The sequence below is a fragment of the Dipodomys merriami genome, unplaced genomic scaffold (assembly GCF_024711535.1).
Source record: "Dipodomys merriami isolate MVZ:Mamm:240054 unplaced genomic scaffold, mDipMer1.0.p SCAF_6, whole genome shotgun sequence".
Classification (NCBI taxonomy): Eukaryota; Metazoa; Chordata; class Mammalia; order Rodentia; family Heteromyidae; genus Dipodomys; species Dipodomys merriami.
Window position 1 is genome coordinate 61808714 of NW_027206179.1, and position 19219 is coordinate 61827932.

The 19219-nt window shown below is 39.1% G+C and overlaps 2 protein-coding genes across 7 annotated transcripts in view; one reads left to right on the top strand and one right to left on the bottom strand.

Annotated features, from left to right (window-relative positions):
* The window catches only part of N4bp2l1 (NEDD4 binding protein 2 like 1), a 28986-nt gene extending 27532 nt beyond the window's left edge, over nucleotides 1-1454 (top strand). For 3 of the 5 annotated variants that reach the window (XM_070002998.1, XM_070002996.1, XM_070002997.1), the window contains one exon: nucleotides 35-1454. In XM_070002998.1, coding sequence (XP_069859099.1) covers nucleotides 35-296 — 262 coding nt within the window. In that variant the 3' untranslated portion in view covers nucleotides 297-1454. The remainder of the gene's footprint in view (nucleotides 1-34) is intronic. The other 2 variants (XM_070003000.1, XM_070002999.1) reach the window with 2 other exon arrangements.
* A 3141-nt stretch (nucleotides 1455-4595) lies between these two features.
* Brca2 (BRCA2 DNA repair associated) overlaps nucleotides 4596-19219 on the bottom strand; it is a 63881-nt gene continuing 49257 nt past the window's right edge. The window contains exons 21-27 of one of the 2 annotated variants that reach the window (XM_070003002.1): nucleotides 17881-18002; nucleotides 14787-14985; nucleotides 14365-14528; nucleotides 14133-14271; nucleotides 9483-9727; nucleotides 7299-7445; nucleotides 4596-5113 (exon numbers count right to left, since the gene is read on the bottom strand). In XM_070003002.1, coding sequence (XP_069859103.1) covers nucleotides 4685-5113; nucleotides 7299-7445; nucleotides 9483-9727; nucleotides 14133-14271; nucleotides 14365-14528; nucleotides 14787-14985; nucleotides 17881-18002 — 1445 coding nt within the window. In that variant the 3' untranslated portion in view covers nucleotides 4596-4684. Of the gene's footprint in view, nucleotides 5207-7298; nucleotides 7446-9482; nucleotides 9728-14132; nucleotides 14272-14364; nucleotides 14529-14786; nucleotides 14986-17880; nucleotides 18003-19219 lie in introns of both variants that reach the window. The other variant, XM_070003001.1, reaches the window with a different exon arrangement.

The window sequence follows — 19219 nt, forward strand, 5'->3', positions numbered from 1 at the left end:
CTTAACTAAATACCCACATTTCTTTTCCATGTAGAAGAAACATTCACGGAGTCCCAAGAGAAAAAATACACCGAATGAAAGAACGGTATGAACACGATGTTACCTTTCACAGTGTACTTCATGCAGAAAAACCGAGCAGAATGAGCAGGAACCAGGACAGGAATAATGCATCGCCTTCCAACGGCGGAGGATACTGGAATACCTACTCTGAGTTTCCAAACCGGAGAGCGCATGGCGGTGGCTTCGCACACGAGAGCTCCTTTAGCAGAAGGGGCGGCTGTCACCATGGGTATTAGAGGCCCGTCTGACAGCCATGGAGAATTTTCCTAAATAAGTTTTTACTTCGATTTTTGGTATTTATTTTTTGTTCACGTTTTAGTCAGAGCTCTAATTCCAGTGTAAATATTTGAACCCCCAAGTTTCTGAGCAGAGGTCATTATATTCATCACCTTCAACAAACATTGTTACAGTGCACCCATACGCATGGTCTGAGGCTGGAGAGTCTGCAAGTTGGATTAAAGTGTCTTTCTCCAGGGAGAGAACTGGAAACTAAAATCCAAGAATGTAATCAGTGACATAGGTTCATAAATGAAACCGTGTTTATATACATAAGCTTCAGTACCACTGTCTCTGAAGTAATCCATTTACTATTTCAGGAAATTTCATCTCCATCAGGGAAGTTTGAAAGATGGGGGAAAACAAGAGGCTGGAAACTGCTTAGTGCCATTGCTACCTTGATATATTAAAATCCATAGGACTCTAATGATACTGCTTTTCCTTTAAAAGTAACACACTAGCAAGTATACACACAAGGGCATTTGTCCTTCAAAGTGGACACTTTGAGAAGCTACTTCATTATTTTAATGATACATCAAGGTTAAAAAACATCAAATCCTTAATAAGGGATACAAGCTACTTAAGGAAACTGAGTATCATTAGGGTCACACCTTTTGTTTAATTGCTTTAGCAGTATCAGACCTAACTTTTGGCTATTGTCTAAGTGTAAGCAAAATAAACCTGCCTTCATAAAACACGTTTTTAACAGGAAATATTAAAACGATTCCTAAAGTTGTGCCTATAAATTTGTATTAGTTGGCAAACCAGATGTTTGTGAATGCAAGGAATGTAGCAGCCAAGCATTTGATCCAGTGAGGATGTGTGAAAGCCATGCTCACTGCAAGATGAGCAGTGTTGGTAGTTTCTGCAGCATTATCTGACACAATAGGGTTCCATCACACTCTGGAATGACCCTCTTAGACCAGAACTGAATTTATGAATCCAGGGTAATCCCAACAGGTTCTCATCAAATGTGTGAGGCTATGATAAACAAGACCATGTAGATGTATGCTCTCTTGTTGGCCAACAGCTTCTTTCTAATGTTGTGATATATTATTTTAAGTGTCTTATATAATGGTGCTTTTATGGTTATTAAATTGTATATGGTATTGCATTTATATGGATGTGTCATTGAATTCTTTTGACTTAATGATAAAAACATTTACCTAAATCCCAAGTAATTCAACCACAAAGAAACCACCTTGTCTATACAATAGCTTGTGTGCTAGGTAAATTTTTTTTAGTACTTTTAATGCTTATATAAACCTGTGCACATTAGAAAGATAATTTTTTCTTTTTGGGTCCGGTCGTGGGGCCTGAACTCTGGGCCTGGGTGCTGTCCCTCAGCTCTTCAGCTCAAGGCTAGCGCTCTACCACTTGAGCCACAGCACTACTTATGGCTTTTTTCTTTTTGCTTATGTGAGGAATCGAACCCAGGACCTCAGGCATGCAAGGCAAGTACTCTACCACTAAGCTACCTTCCCAGCCCTGTAAGATAATTTTAATTCAACATCCTATTACCTAACATGCAGAAATCTCCTCAAGGGTGGTGGTACAAGGCTATAATCCCAGCTGTGCAGGAGGCAGGTTGAAAAAAGTTAATGATATACCCACTTCAACAAATCAGCTGGCGCTAGTGGTCCACGCCTACAGTCCAGGCTATGCTAGAAGTATATGTAGGAGAAAGCAAGAAATTTTCTGAAAATTAACTAAAAGCAAAAAAGGGCTGGGAATTTGGCTCAACTGGTAGAGTGTGCCTGAGTTCAAATCTCAGTACCATGGGAAAACAACCAATTACCCAAAACAAAACAAAAAAAACAAACCCCTACTCAACAACTTGAGAAATTAATGAGTAATATATCTATAATTTTTCTTTATTAATGTTTTTTAAGTTGGCATCTCTTTTGAGTAAGAAAGCTTGGCAGATTAATGTAAATTTGAATGAATCTAAGCTATTAAAGTTTTGCCAAATTCTACATGCTTAAGAATAGCAGAGTGATCCTATGATAGCAATAACCCAGTGAATTCTGCTTTCCAGGTCTAGGTGATCTGAGTGTCTTAGTCAATGTGCTTACCGCACAGTCACCTCCACGTTGGTGACTCAGCTTGTCTAGGTAGTAGAGGGAAGTGTCACAGCCCAAACTGGGAATTGCCTTTGACTCCACAGAAGTGAGCAGTCTATAGAGACAGATGTTAAGGGTCTTGATTTGGCTGGATCTCTGCATATCGTTTGGTTCACTTGGGATATGAGTGACTATCAATGGCTCTGGGCCACAGATTCAAAGCTTTTTGTAGAGCCCTGAGAGTTTCCTGCCCTACTAAGGACTCTTCTTAGATGATCATTAAATACTTTGGAAGTATAAATATTAGCTGATTAAATGCTACCAATTTTATCCCACCTAGAAGTGATCTATGTTTTGTTTCCATTCCCCTGTCTTCTGATTGATAAGATCTTATGAATATTCAATACCGACTAGCATTACTTTGTATATTACTGTCTGCATTACTCAGAGAGCTGGCAAAGAACACTGAACAGAATAGGTTCATTAAGTGATTGTTGAGTTATACAGAATGCTTTCACCATTTACCCTATGCCAGGAAATTTCCATCGTGGACTTAATAATCATTAAACTGTTGTCACTTTCAGGGGGATAATATAAACACGTACTCAAGCTTCACAGTTGGTTCATGTAGGTTTGTCTATATAAATGGTATGAGAATGGGGGAGGTAATAGAATTTTTTCCTAGGATCCAAAAAGAGCAGATCCAAAAAAAAGCAGGTTAAATTATAATTCTTCCTAATTAATGTGAAACTCCAGTATTTTTACTGGTCATGGGGCTTGAACTCTGGGCCTGGGCGCTGTCCCTCAGCTCTTCAACTCAAAGCTAGCACCTCTACCACTTGGGCCACAATGCCACTTCTGGTTTCAGGTGGTTTATTGCAGATAAGAGTCTCATGGGCTTTCCTGCCTGGGCTGGCTTTGAACCATTATCCTCAGATCTCAGCCTCCTGAGTAGCTAGGATTAAAGGAGTGAGCTACCAGTGCCTGGCTTGAAACTCCAGTTTTATTCCATGTAAGAGTGGATCACTGTGTGATTTAGACTTAAATTCATGGATAACAGGGAAGGAAAGAAACAAGTTCATTTTTAAAAGTATTTGTTCTTGGCTTTGACATTGCTTATAATGAGGTTTGGAAGCACAGGATCATATATGAACTTACAAAACATTAAGGATTTGACAGCTTCAGGCTACTAGTTCTGGGTTCCAACTGCTTTACCCTTTCCTCTATTAGACGTAAGTAGCAAGTGAAGGCACTGCCTTAAATTTCTGCCGTTTCTTCTGCGATGGAGACAGGTTAGCAGATACATAATCCATATCCTGTCACTGTGAGAAAGGTAAGGCAGGTGCAATCAGTAATATCTGGCAGCAAGATGCTCTCTGAAACTGCAGTCTGGTTAACTGTTTTAAAGCAAAACAAAATACCCTAAAACTATGCAATCTGTTTTTGACTTGGGAGTATTTGATTTTTAGTTCAAGTACTGAGATCATACTGGTCTCATACAAGGAATTACCTGGAAAGTTGTATTTTTCTTCTAGTCATGTCAACTGCAGGACGAAGAATTGAAATATCTTTTTTTTACTTTTTTTTTTTGTTGTTGTTGCTAGAACTGAGGCTTGAACTCAAGGCGTAGGCATTGTTCCTGAGCTTTTCTGCTCAAGGCTAGTGCTCTACCATGGAAGTCACAGCCCCACCTATGTCTTTTTGGAGGTAAGGTTCTCACAGACTTTCTTGCTATTTGAACCATGATCCTTGGATCTCAGCCTCCTGAATAGTTAGGATTACAGGCCTGAGCCTTTGGTACCTGGTTCACTCTGACTTTTGAACAGAATGGAAATCTAGTCTGAATCAGTGCATTCATTAAGGAAATGATTTCATACAAAACCTTCTAAAGTAGGGACTAAACATTTAAGGAATTACCTGGGCCAAAATAATCTTAAAAATTTTGTTTCAATTATATAACATGAAAGAACAAGGTATGTTTATTTGATTTGTAAAATAGTACTAGTAGTGACCAGATTTAATAAAAAAATTTTAAACAAGAGTTTTTGAGTAGATAGTAAATAGTCAATTGTATGGTAGACAACTGAAATAAAAACACATCAATATAGAACAAAGCAAAGAATCCCTATGATATACAACACTTAGGTAAATTTGAAACTGTTTCAAGCCGTTTTGTATTACACAAATACTGTGTGCACTTGGAAACTCTACGTCGTACAAAAACCAAGTTATTGTCACTTTCTCACAGTCTTTGGTGCCAGCTTGGGGGTTCCCTTGTCCCCCCATCAGGGACTCATCTGCTGCTTTTTCTGTCCAAGGTGATCTTGGGTACTAGACGGAGTAGTCCTCTTGGATTCCCTGATGATCAAGTGGCTTTCTCCCATGGAATCAGACACAAGGGATTGGGTATTTAACAATGCCAGTTCTTCATCAGCTATTGAGTCACGTTCCAAAAGAGAAATTTCATTGACCTTTTTAAGTGGAGTCACCTGAGGAAAATTCAGTTCTTTCCTCTTTGTAGGTGTTCTGTGCTTGGTGCCACAACTCCGTGGTGGCTGAAACGCCTTCTGTGCGGCTGGAGAAACAAATGTACAAATGGGACTCACAGGGGGAGGTAAAGGCAGTCGAGTCAGGAAATCCAAGGCTCTTCTCTTCTTGCACGTTTTGGGGTCATCAATCTCTTTCTCCTCTTTATGTGAAGATTCTGAGATCATCTGGGCAGAAACAGGGTTGGGCAAACACTTTTCTTTTGGTGTACAAAGTGATAGATGACTCTGGTAATTTTGCTTGCTACTAGGAGAAGACTTCTAATAAAACAAAGGCATAATCATAGTTATGTACTAGTATCTAAAACAAAATCAAATTAACCTTTCCTTAATAATACTTAGCCATGCACATGCTAGCTGATGATTTTAAAAAACTTCTTATCAGGCTAGGTGCTGGTGGCTCACTCCTATAATCCTAGCTACTCAGGAGGCCAAGATCTGAGGATGGTGGTTTGAAGCCAGCTGGAGCAGGAAAGTCTGTAAAACTCTTATCTCTAATTAACCACCAGAAAACCAGAAGTGGTTGTAGCTCAAGTGGTAGAGTGCTATCCTTGAGCAAAAAGAACTCAGGGACAGTGCCCAGGCCACAAGTTCAAGCCTCAGAACCAACCAAAACAACAACACTTCATATCATTATTCCTATTCACAAAGTAAATTATTTTTCAGAAGAGGATAAAGATAGTATCAAAAAGCTGGAGGAGGGGGCTGGGAAGGTGGCTCAGTGGTAGAGCGCTTGCCTTGCATGCATGAGGCCCTGGGTTCGATTCGTCAGCACCACATAAGCAAAAAGAAAAAAGCCAGAAGTGGCGCTGTGGCTCAAGTGGTAGAGCACTAGCCTTGAGCTGAAGAGCTGAGGGACTGTGTCCAGGCCCAGAGTTCAGGCCCCACGACCAGACCCCCCACTCCCCCCCCCCCAAAAAAAAAAAGCTGGAGGATCGTGGTTTGAAGCCAGTCCATTCAGAAAGTCCATGTGACCCATCTCCAATTACCACCAAAAAGTCAGAAGTGGTGCTATGGCTCAGTTGATAAGAGTTCTATCCTTAAGCAAAAAAGCTCAAAGATAGCACCTGGGCCCTGAGTTCAAGTCCCATGTCCAGCACACACACAAAATAATAGTATATGGGCTGGGAAGATGGCTCCGTGGTACAGTGCTTGCCTTGCATGCATGAGGCCCTGGGTTCAATTCCTTAGCACCACATAAGCAAAAAGTAAAAGCTGGTGTTATGGTTCAAGTGGTAGAGCTCTAGCCTTGAGCTGAAGAGCTGGGGAACAGCGCCCAGGCCCAGAGTTCAGGCCCCATGACCGCCCAAAAAAATAAAAAAATAACAGTATATGAAGAGAATCATAACATAAGACAATAAAAGGAGTTGGAGCCATCACTTATGCTGCAAGTCTTTTCTTACAATTAACATGTTAAAGTGAGAGAAGCCCTGAAAAACCATTTTAAGAATATACATTGCCTGGGTTCCAAGACTTAACTTTTCTAGCCTTGTGGGTCAGTTGCTTATTAACTTCTTCTGATGACACAGTTTGCTCATTTGTTGTCTCATAGGATTGTTGGATTAAATGAGTTAATACAGCTACACTTAGTGTTAGCTGTGTAACCAATCACAGAATTTAGTTTGATTAGTATCAATTTTTGTGATTTAACAAGTTAAACTGAGCTTAGAAACAACCCTGACAGTATGGAATAGTGCTTTAAGCAAAAAAAGAGCTTTCCAAGCTTGGAATGCTAAAAATGAAAGCACCTGCTTGTAAAGTTTGCCCCTAGAGTTTTTATTTTGTGTGTGCTTGTCCTGGGGCTTTAACCCAGGACCTGTATGCTCACCCAGAGCTTTTTGGCTCCAGGGTAGTGCTCTACCATTTGAGCTACAGCTCCACTTCTGGACATAAGAGTTTCATGGACTTTTCTGCTCCATGGACTTCAAACTGCAGTCCTCAATCAGCCTCCTGAGTAGCTAGGATTACAGGCATAAGCCACTAGCACCCAGCTCTGAGTTGTTTTACTTTTTGGGGGGGGGGGCTGAACTCTGGGCCTGGGAGCCATCTCTCAGCTCTTCAGCTCAAGGCTAGCACCCTACTACTTGATCCAGCTTTTTTCATTTATGTGGTACTGAGGAATTGAACCCAGGGCCTCATGCATGCGAGGCGGGCATTATACCACTGAGCCAACTTCCCAGCCTGGTTTTTTACATTTTTTATTTCGATAAATAAGATATAATTTCAAGAGCCTTACATATAAGAAATTACACTTTCTAATTAGATTTAATTATAATTTACTATGTTGGCTAGTATGTATCAGAATATACTGCTGCCTCCAAATACAACATTTATTACATTTACATTGACTTACCAGAACTTCATTGTCTACACCAAGGGCTGAGTAAGCCGGGCAAGGCTCTGACTTGTAGTCTTTAGTTGGGTTGGGCCACTTGGGATAGTTTGCATTAAGTAGAGACATAAGCTTCTTTTTTGCATCATTGCAAAGTACATCAATATTCTAAGAAAATAGAAAAGTTATTCTGTAAGCTGTAAATTCATATAATAAATACAAAATATTTTCAGGAAAATGTCAGTATTTAAGACCATAAATAAAATATTCTGATTAGAACAAAAGAATGAGACATCTCAATTTAATAAGAACTGTCAAACTGGATTAAATAATGCAACTATGTAACTACATTTGCATATTGCAAAAATGCAAAATCAACACTAGTGATTTAGGGGAAATTACTTGTCAGGGCAAAGGGCTGTGGAGGGAGAGGAATGAATGAATATGGAGGAAAGAGCTTGTAGGAGCTCTGCTTAGGTATATACTTTATTCTGCAAGGTATCATGCTATTGAATTTAGAGCTGGAGGGCTGAGGTTTGTGTTCCAGGTCTATTTACTCCCTAAGAGCTGGGAGCTATCACATTCACAATCTCCTTAGGGCAGTAATATGAAAGAACTACCTTGCCTGCCTCATGTCTGTCTCCAGAATTAACTGAAATAATGTAGTTTACATAAAATTGATGTTTGAGGAGTCCCAACTGGCCAAACACTGACAACTTCACATGGTTTAAGCTCATATATCAGAGTATTTTGCAAAAGCTTAAGAACCTGGGATGTAAAGAACAGGAACCTTGTCAGGGGGCAAATAATAAATGTAACTCTCATTGCCAGTTCAGAAATTAGATACATCAGAACGTATGCATATTGAGCCTATTTTTTGTTTTTATGTTTTTGTTAGTATTGGGGTTTGAATTCAGGGCCCAAGGCCTTACATTTGCTTTGCTTGATGAGTCAGCTGGTGCTCTACCACTTGAGTCATACCTCAGGCTCTGCATATAGTGTTTTGGTTTCGTTATTTTAGAGAGTCTCATGCGTTTTTATTTCTGGAATGGCTTCAAATCACAGTCTTCTGGATCTCAGCTACCCCAAGTAGCTAGGATGCTAGGTGTTAGCTACTGACACTAGGTGCATAATGAGTAAAATATTAACATAACCTAAGCTTTACAGAGCTAGTTATTCAAATGGTTTTTAAATGGAATTTACAAAAAATTTGAATACCATACATTTTAAATATTAAACTATAGAATTAGGCTTTTTGTGTATTCTTCAATATTACAAATTTTTTTGATATCTAAGTTTGTTTTTTTTTGTTGGTTGGTTATGGAACTGTCCCTGAGCTCTTCAGCTCAAGGTGATCACTCTACCACTTGAGCCACAGTGTCACTTCTGGTTTTCTGGTAATTAATTGGAGACAAGAGTCTCATGGACTTTCCTGCCTAGGCTGGCTTTGAACTGCAATCCTCAGATCTCAGCCTCCTGAGTAGCTAGGATTATAGGCGTGAGCCACTGGCACCTGACGAAGTCTAAAAGTTTCTGAGGAGGCAACATTGTCCAGTAATTAAGAGTTTGGTTTCTGTATTTAGAGGGCCTAAATAGGAATCATGGTCCTACCAATTTTGCTCAACCAGGGCAAGCCAGATAATTTGTTTCTCACCAACAAAATGGAAAAGTGGGTCTTTTCTTTTTAGGGCTGTGAGAAGAATTATATGAGGTAAGCTTAGAATGCCTGACCCACGGTAAAGATTCAATAAATACTACTATTATTATATAATGTATGAATAAACTTAAAATACATTATGATCTAGGGAAAATAATTTTCACATCTCCTATTTGGGATTAATTCAAATCAAAGAGGTATAAGTGGTGCAAGAGACAAAATACAGAATTTTTAAATGCAAACTCGAGTATATACATTATTAACAAATCATCCTGACAACTGGTGTGATGACAAGCCACTCAGTTGACTCTGGTTTCCTATTTCTGCTTACATGCTTTGTAACTCTGAGTATTCTTTTCATAGCTTCTTCAAACTTTTCTCTCCAGGCCATTCTTTGCCCCACAGTAGCTGTTATCTCCCATTTCCCTATCCAGGTTCATGGGAAATTACCTTATGATAAAACCTCACCTTACATATTACCCTGAATGACTTAATTTTCCTAAAAGTCACTTGACTTCACTGTGTAGTAAGGGTTAAAGTATTTTTACCTCAACAGTATTTTTCATTTTGTGGAATCTCTCTTGAAAGTGGTTTTCTCTTGGACTTGCAGAAAACATGGAATGATCTCCAGCAAACAATGTAGGAATTCCTGATTTGGATTCTGGTCGCCACTGGAGATTGCTTGCAGCAATTAACATATGAGGTTTAATAACATCTTCATTAAGATCTATCCAAAACTTTATTGCCAATAAATTATGGTATTCATCTGACAAATAGACCAAAGGAGCAAGACCTAGAATGAAAAAGTCCTAATTTAATTTAAAAGTGCAAGGGACCACTAATATGTCTGCTTATTTTAGTGGATGCTAATGGTTAAAAACAAAATAACTGGGCTAGGAAGGGCTCAGTGGTAGAGTGCTTGCCTTGCATGCATGAGGCCCTGGGTTTTATTCCTCAGCACCATATAAGCAGAAAAAGCTGGAAGTGATGCTGTGGCTCAAGTGGTAGAGTACTACCCTTGAGCTGAAGAGCTGAGAGACAGCGCCCAGGCCCAGAGTTCAGGCCCCACGACTGACAAAAAAACCCAAAAAACCAAAAACCAAAAAAAAAAACAAATTTTAGAGAAAACTCAGGATTAAAAAAAATGACATGTTGATTAAATGCTAACATGTCAATGCCAATACATTCAGTCACCAAGGCCAAAGGATAGCAGATATACACATATAATGCTGGACTATACAGATTTGTGAAATCCTTCTGGAGGAAAATTTCACAATGCCAGCAAAGCTACAGATGCACTTAGCTTTCCCTGCACAGTAATCCCACTTGCAGCAGTCTACTCTGAAGCCAAATCTCCAATAGTAATGTACACATGAACAAAGTTCATGGCTGGGAATGAACTGTCTGTGCTTCCTGTAGTGATTAGCTCATACAGGACAGTGTGGTTGGGTGAAGTAGGCTGCAGCCATTATTCTATTAATAGTATATACACATAGTATGTACATGAATGTTTTATATATATGCTGTATATATATGTGTATGGTATATATGATGGGATATATATTTATATATGTATGGTGTTTTGTTTTCTTGTCAGTCATGGCATGTGTATGGGATATATATATATATTTTTTAAGTTTTTTAAATTTTTTGTCAGTTATGGGGCCTGAACTCAGGGCCTGGGTACTGTCCCTAAGCAATTTCGTTCAAGGCTACCCTTGTACCACTTTGAGCCACAGTTCTATTTCTGGTTTTTGAGTAGTTAATTGGAGATAGGAGTTTCATGGGGGACTTTTCTGCCTGGGCTGGCTTTGAACTGCAATCCTTGGATCTCAGCCTTCTGAGTAGCTAGGATTGCAGGTGTGAGCCACCAGCACCTGGATATATATTAAATCAGCATAACAATTGATTTACAGGATATAGTATTAAGTGAAGAAGGAAGAAAGGCTAAAACACGTTAACTTTGTGAGAAAGGAGATAGAAGAAAAGATGTGCACGTGTACAACAGAGCAAAGAAATAGAGGAAGGCTAAACCAGGAGCCTCGGAGGGACAGTATGTGGCAGGAGCAGGCAACACTGGTAAGTGAGGAGTGGGGTTTATATAGGTCTGACTCTTACAACCAGTTAATGGACTGTGGTTCTAGATCAGCTTAAAACTAAGTTTAAATCAGTTTACATTTCGTTTCTTAAAGACAATCAGTGTTCCAAAGAGCATTGGTTGATTCCAGGATTGGGGCAGGGAACATATGACGAACCTGGGATCTCAAGGGTTGCCAAAAAGCAGTAGTGTTCAAAACGTGAAGGAGGCTTGTCAACCTAAAAAGCTCAAACTCCTTCAAACTCAAATAATGTAAACAAGTCTGCAGCATAGGTCCGAGCACTGTGCCAATGTCAACTTTGATTCTAGTAATTACCACAGACAAGCAAGGTAACAGCAGATAGTGAGTGAGGAGTACCTGGTAACTGCTTTTGTAAGTTTTTCTGAATGTCCGGAATTAGTTCAGATATAAGATAGCTAGGTGTGGTGGCACATACCTATAATCCCAGTGTTCAGGAGGCTGAGGGAGGGAGATTATGAGTTCAAAGTCAGCCTGCGCTGACCCAGTTTCAAAAAAAGAGAAAGAAAAAAGAAAGGAAAAAAAAAAAAGGGCTGTGAGCACAGACAGCTTGCCTAACAAGGCTGTGAGTGCAAACATTATTACTGCCAAAAAAAAAGTGAAATTTCTAATGTCAAAAATGGGCAAAGATAAGCTGGACACTGGTGACGAATGCCTGTAATCCTAGCTACTCAGAAGGCTGAGATCTGAGTGTTGCAGTTCAAAGCCAGCCCGGGAAGGAAAGTCCGTGTGAATTCCTTATCTCCAATTAACCACCAGAAAATTGGAAGTGGCGCTGTGGCTCAAGGGGAAAAAGGCTAGCCTTGAGCTGCAGAGCTCAGGGACAGCACCCAGGCCCAGAGTTCAAGACCCATGACTGGGGAAAAAAAAAAAAAGGAGGCGAAATGCTATTGGATAAGCCACAACAGTACTGCAGCACTGAGGCTAATGAAAGCTCTTGTTGTTCTTGGCAGTAAGCATCTAATCCTTTAGGATTTCTTACTCTGAAAGTTTCCTTTCCCCAATAAATGGTAGGAACAGAAGCATTGTCATTCACACATAATGATTTATCACACTGAAACCTCTCAACTCCCACTTTATACATTTATTTAGTGAATCTACTACTTTTAGATATATTTTACCAAACACATGTAGTTTCCTAATTTTGGAATCTGCCTTTAATTATATTCAAAATCTGATTGTATCACCATCCATCTCTCAAATGTCTTCTTTAAAATACCTTGCTTTCTCCAACCTTGAAAACAATATATGCTTATTGAAAAATATTTAAAATAGCACAAAGAATGAAAATAAGTATACACAGGGAGAGGTTCCTACTAGAATTAAATTGCATGAAAACTTTAGTTATTCTCTAACCTCAATGCATCTTGTATGAATCATTCCATTAGGAAGAATTTTATTTTGAGGTAGGAATCTCACTAAGTTGCCCAGGCTGGTCTTGAAATCCAGAAACTCCTACCTCAGCCTACAGAGTAGCTAGGGTTACAGTCATGAGCCATCATGATAGTTCTGGAAGAAGTTTTTAACATAATACCTTTAGAATGTGGGATTAAATCATTGTGAAATCAAAAGAATAAGAAAAATGTTAGGTACTCTTATAGTGTGAGCTACTCTGAACGTGCACAAATTCTTGGTGGCTTTATCAATTCTTCATTCTAACAAGGCATGGAATCCCTGTCTCAGAATCTACAATGGACCCAGGTACAGATCCTCCAGTGTATCCCAAAGTCTCCACCATAAGGACAGAACTCAGGTATTTGTTCCTGCTGCTGCTGCACACTAGGAGAAACACCATGAATTCCACAAACAGGGGAACCTATTCAGCAGATGGGATCTTGACTGGCCAAGCCTACCATTATGCCACCAGCAGTGGTTTCTACTACACAAAGAAAAGAAACTTCCATGGTAGAAACAGCACACAAGTGGTAACTAACCTTGTCCAGCACTCCCCTCAGCTAACATATAACACCAACCCAATTCAGTGCAAGCATCCACAGCTAGTTCTCCTCTATCTGAGCAGTGCTGAGGAACCAGGCCTTGTGGTTGAAAGTGGTAAAAGTTTGGCCACTAAGCTATCCTCCAGTCATTTACCCAGTGTTAAGAATTCTAGCAGGTGCTGGTGGCTCTCATCTTTAATCCTAGCTACTCCAGAACCCAAAATCTGAGGATATGGTTCAAAGTCAGGACAGCAGAAAAACCCATGACATTCCAAGAAACCAGCAAAATATTGGACTGGATGCATGGGTCAAGTGGTAGAGTGAAAGCAAGAACATAAAGTGCTGTGTAAGTAAATAAACAAATAGGTAAGTGCTGTGTAAGTAAATAAACAAATAGGTAAGTAATTTCAAAATAACCAGAAAAAAAAGTTGGGAGAAATAGGTTTTGTAGGGAGTGGGTATTAGTGGGAGGGAGTTGGGCTAACAAGGAGGATGGAAGAGAATGAATATGATGAATATGAGAATGAAATAGATGATTTGCATAGATGAAAAGAGAACAATAAAACCTGTTGAAACTGTTTTGGGAAGCAGGAAAGAGAAAGTGATAAAGATTGACTGGAAAACATTATAAACATGGGTGGAAAAGTAACAATGAAATCCCTCCCTGTATAATGTAAGCTAATAAAAAAGAATAACCAACGAAAACAAGGGCTAGAGGTATGGCTCAAGTGTCAGAGCATCAGTTCAATAAGCATGAAACAGTTCAAATCTTAGTACTATGAAAGAAAAGTAATAGAGGGCTGGGAATGTGGCTCAGTGGTAGAGTGCTTGCCTAGCATGCATGAAACCCTGGGTTCAATTCATCAGTACCACAAAAAGCTGGAAGTGGAGCTGTGGCTCAAGTGGTAGAATGCTAGACTTGAGCAAAAAAGAAGCTCAGGGACAGTGCCCAGGCCCTGAGTCTCAAGCCCCAGGACTGGAAAAAAAAGAAAAAAAAAAAGGGAAAATAAAGGTTAAAAAGAGGTCTTATTCACATCACTAAGTTAGGAAAATTGCCAGTTGTTAGTTTCAACTAATTATTAAGAAGAGGAAGCTCAAAAGACAAGTTTTTCAAAAAGTTATGATTAAGCATGTTGTGCCTCACCTATTTTTTTCACAACAGAAACTACAAACCCTATTAGGTCCACTTCATAACAAGGTGGCTGAAAGTCTGGATCTAATAGTCTGCTGAACTGAAGGGGCTCTCTTGGCTGGTAAACCTGGAATAAGATTTCATCTGAAGCCTAAAGAAAACAAAACAAACATTCAGTATATGAAGATTCTATAAACAAATAGGAACTTATCAAAATTGAAAAATTATAATGAAAGGACGGTACTGGTAATTGTTGATACTGAGTTCTTTTTGTTGCTGCCAACTGTATGTTGGCTCTTTCAGATTTACATTTCGATTTTGATGTTGCAAGATGATAGATTCTGTATCTGTTTCCCTCTGTTAACAGGGACAGTACGGCTGACGATGGACGCCAGATGCTCAAGGTAACTATGGAAAGATGAAGAAGACACAATGGGAAGAATTGGTAATCATTTGGTTAAAAGTAAACACAGACAAATAATGAAGATTAAAATATTGGATTATTATTTTGTCAGTTAACTGATAGCTGATTTGCGCCTTTGATACACACTAATTTTAGACTAACTGATGAGCAATCATTTCATTAAAGTCATATTTTAAATTAAGAAACTATAAAAACAAAAGGATAAAAGATAAAACAATAAAAACAAAAATTTGCATACTAACCTGCATCTCTTCCTTTTTTCCCATAGCTTACAATACACAACTTCCACACAGGTGTAACATCCCTTGATAAACGTTCTTCCCCCTTTTCAGCAGATTCCATTGCCTTCTGGAATTCCAACTGGATCTGTGCTTGTTTTTTCTCATTCAACATTTGTTTGTGATTATTCAAGGCTCTTAACTGCTCTTCACTGAAGTAACTCTGTGACCATTTAAACATTAAAATAAAGGGTAAACAAAGCAAAAAGTCCCACCTACTGTAACTACACTGATTTAAATAGGAATAAAATCAAACAGATTTAATTTTTTAAAAAGATTTTTTGTCAGTCATGGGGCTTGAACTCAGGGCCTGGGCATTGTCCTTGAGCTCTTTCACTCAAAGCTAGCGCTCTACCACTTTGAGACACATTTTCCAGTTCTTGAGTGGTTAATTGGAGATAAGAGTCTCACGGGGACTTTTCTGCCCAAGCGTTCTTCGAACTGGGATCCTCATCTCTCAGCCTCCTGAGTAGCTAGGATTTACAGGCGTAAGCCACCAGCGCCCAGGCAGATTTGGGTTTCTTAAGCCTCTCTATATAGACATACTCTAATCATAATCATAACTAACTACACAATAAATGGCTAACAATGAATGGACACTGTATTTGAGAAGTAAGATTTCTGTTTGGTATATGTACTCATTCATTTAATCCTCACAACATTCATGTGATCTGGGTGGAGGTTCTCAGATTACTATGTAAGTTGTTTCCATGCTACAGTTGATGACACTGAGGCACAGGGAATAAATGGCTGCACAGGACACAGGGAAAGGTTGACTCAAAACCCTTCATTCTTAGCTTCTGTAACATAATTTAATAACTCGTCAGAAGGGTAGATATAATTTAAAAGACATGTGCTACAAGCACTTTTAGCTCTACCTTTTCTCCTACTCAGGGATCATAAAAACTTTTAACAAAAATAATAATTGAAATGGAATCTAGACATTTAACATACTAGACTGCTGTTGTCATACACTTGAACATCTTCATGGAATATTCCTAAGGGAAGGGAGATGATACAATTTTTATACCATATAGATGTCTTCTTAAATACATAGACAGTGTTTACTTTGAACATGAATTTTTCTTTTAATATGTATTTTGTGAAGGCCTACACATTCAGCATTACCACCACAAATAAGTTCTTTTAACAGGGCTATTTTAGAAATTTATGGCTTTTTTCTCCTCTAAGAAGTATGATAATTTTATCTAACTCAAAATCTCAATCATATGTGTTAGAGCCTTAGAAATAACCTACTTTTTAAGTTTTCACTTGATAGAAGATGGGAAAAAAACCCTAAGAAATGGGTAAGAATGGGGCCTTAAAAGGTAAGTTGCTTAGTTGGAGCCAGTGGTTCACACCTGTAATCCTAGCTAGGTTCAGAGGGCTCATACCTGTAATCCTACCAACTAAGGAGGCTGAGATCTAAGGTTTGAAGTTCAAAGCAAGTCTGGACAGAAGGCTGTGAGACTCTTATCTCCAATTAACCACCAGAAAACTGGAAGTAGTGCTGTGGCTCAGAGTGGTAGAGCACAAACTTTCAGTGCAGCAGCTCTGGGACAGTGCCCAGGCCCTGTATTTTTTTTTTTTTTTTAATGGTGAACATACTGTACAGAGGGGTTACAATTACATGGGCAAGATAATGAGTACATTTCTTATCAAGCATTGTAACCTCCTCCTTTGTTTGCCCTTCACATCCCTTCCCAGCCTCCCCCCTGCCCAGGCCCTGTATTGAAGCCAATGACTGACAAAAAAAAAGATAAGTTGCTTATTCAGCTACTCAGTCTTCTAAATCTCATTCTGTCCCCTATTTCCTTCTTATAATATAGGTAAATGCCAAAAAAGGAGATCTGATAAATATTTTGTTAATTTTTTGTAGATGAAACTATATGAGCTTCCACAAATAAAGCTTAAATTTAAGAGTTTTCCAGCAAGAATACTTACAGGCTTTAAAACGAGACTCACTTCTCACAGGACAAGTTCAAGTTGTTAAGACTGGAGAACTGAGGGAATTCTATTTAGATAGAACTGCTCACCTTACTGATGGAATACTAATTATTTTATAGTATACTATTTAAGAAAGTTGAAATTATTCATAATATGTATTAAATCATCAAGTAAATGAGAACAATAAATAATCATCAGTTTCCCTAACATGTACCATTCCTCTCCTATGTAGCAAATCCTTGAACTTTAAATTTTTTCTCTTTCCTTCCCTCCTCCTATATTGTTTTAGACATCAAACTGTTGAAATTTAAGAGGTATATTACATTTATTTTATTTTTCTTCCAGTCCTGGGGTTTGAACTCAAGGTTGGGGAACTGTCACTAAGCTTCTTTTTCTCAAGGCTAGCACTCTACCACATGAGTCAGCATCACTTCTGACCTTTTCTGTTTATGTGGTACTAAGGAATGGAACCCAGGGACAAGCACTCTACCACTAAGCCACATTCTCAGCTGGGTATATTACATTTATATGGAACACTTACCTATTTTTTTTTGTTGGTTGTAGGGCTTGAACTTTGGGCCTGGGTGCTGTCCCTGAGCTCTTTAGCTCAAGGCGAGAGCTCTACCAATTGAGCTACAGTGCCAGTTCTAGTTTTCTGGTGGCTAATGGGAGATAAGTGTCTCATGAATTTTCCTACCTGGGCTGGCTTTGAACCATGATCCTTAGACCTTAGCCTCCTGAGTAGCTAGGATTACAGGAGTGGGCCAGCAGCACCCAGCTTATCTAATTCTTTATGTGGAATCTTTAGATACATTATCTAATTTGATCCTAAAGTATGATATTCTAGTCTCATTTTTATAGCTACTTTGTTTCCAGTTTGCTTAGATAATAAGCAATAAACCTGTGGTTCTAAAGCCCATGTTATTTCTAATAGTTCACAACTTCTGAAAGATTCCCATTTTAGTATGCTTAAGGCATACTGTGAAAAATCCTAAAACAAACTGACAAAGAGATGAGAACAAAGAAATTAAGACCTTATAAGATCTTTGTTTTTATCTTTTTAAGCGTTTAAGTATATTTTTTCTTTCTGTCATCTACCTCTTACTCTCACCTGAAGGTAATCTGGGTCTGGTGCATTCCTTACTGCTTCATAAAGCTCTGCTCCATCCTGAAGAGCACGAACTTGCTGTCTTGTTAGTGCATGTGATGACATACTTGGTTTTGTCATGTTTTCTAGGAAAACAAAAAGCATCATAGTTGACAGATCTGAGAATCATGGTTTAAAGCCAGAGCAGGTAGGAAAGTCCATGAGACTCTTTTGTTGTTGTTGGTTGTGGGGCTTGAACTCTGGGCCTGGGCACTGTCCCTGAGCTCTTCAGCTCAAGGCGAGCACTGTACCACTTGAGCCACAGTGCCACTTCTGGTTTTCTGGTGGTTATTTGGCAGTAAGAGTCTCATGGACTTTCTTGCCTGGGCTGGCTTTGAACCATGATCCTCAGATTTCAGTCTCTTGAGTAGCTAGGATTACAGTGTCACTGGTGCCCAACCCATGAGACTCTTATCATTAATGTACCACCAAAAAAGTTGGAAGTGGAGCTGTGGCTTAAGTGATAGAGCAAAAAAGCTCAAGGACAATGCCCAGGCCCTGAGTTTAAGTCCCAAACAGGTGTGCACACATACACGCACATCCATGCACACTCATGCACACATTGTGTGCACGCGCGCACACCCACCCACATACCCACACCCCCCCACACACCACTAATTAGTTAAAACAAAGACTGAAGAACAATGAAAGGTAAGTCAAGCAAAAGGACCCCAGGGGGAGATTAAAACATTAAAAAATAATAAAATCTACAAAATTTTCTTTGAAAAACTGAACCTATTGTAATTGTTCAAAGTTTAGAGTAATTTTAGTTGAATGAAGGGGTCTCTTGTTTAGTCATGAAAATAAGTTTCTTTAAAATACGAAAGCCGGGCACCAGTGGCTCACGCCTGTAACCCTAGCTACTATAGGAGGCTGAGATCTGAGGATTGCAGTTCAAAGCCAGCCTGGGCAGGAAAGTCCATGAGACTCTTTATCTCCAATAAACCACTAGAAAACTGGCAGTGGCACTGTGGCTCAAGTGGTAGAGTGCTTGCCTTGAGCTGAAGAGTGCAGGGACAGCACCCAAGCCCAGAGTTCAAGTCCCATGACCGACCCCCCCCAAAAAAATACTAAAAATCTAATCTATCTATAGATTTACATAGCTTATAAAGTTATAAATGTAAAAAGGGAATCTTCAACAAACAGGAAGATTTAAAGATGTACATTTATGTCATTTAAACATAAAAATACAGTTGGATTCTGGTGGCTCTGCCTGTAATTCTAGCTACACAGGAGGCTGAAATAGGAGGCTTATCTGCTTAAGCAGATAAAAACATGAGACTCCATCTCCAATTAAATAGTC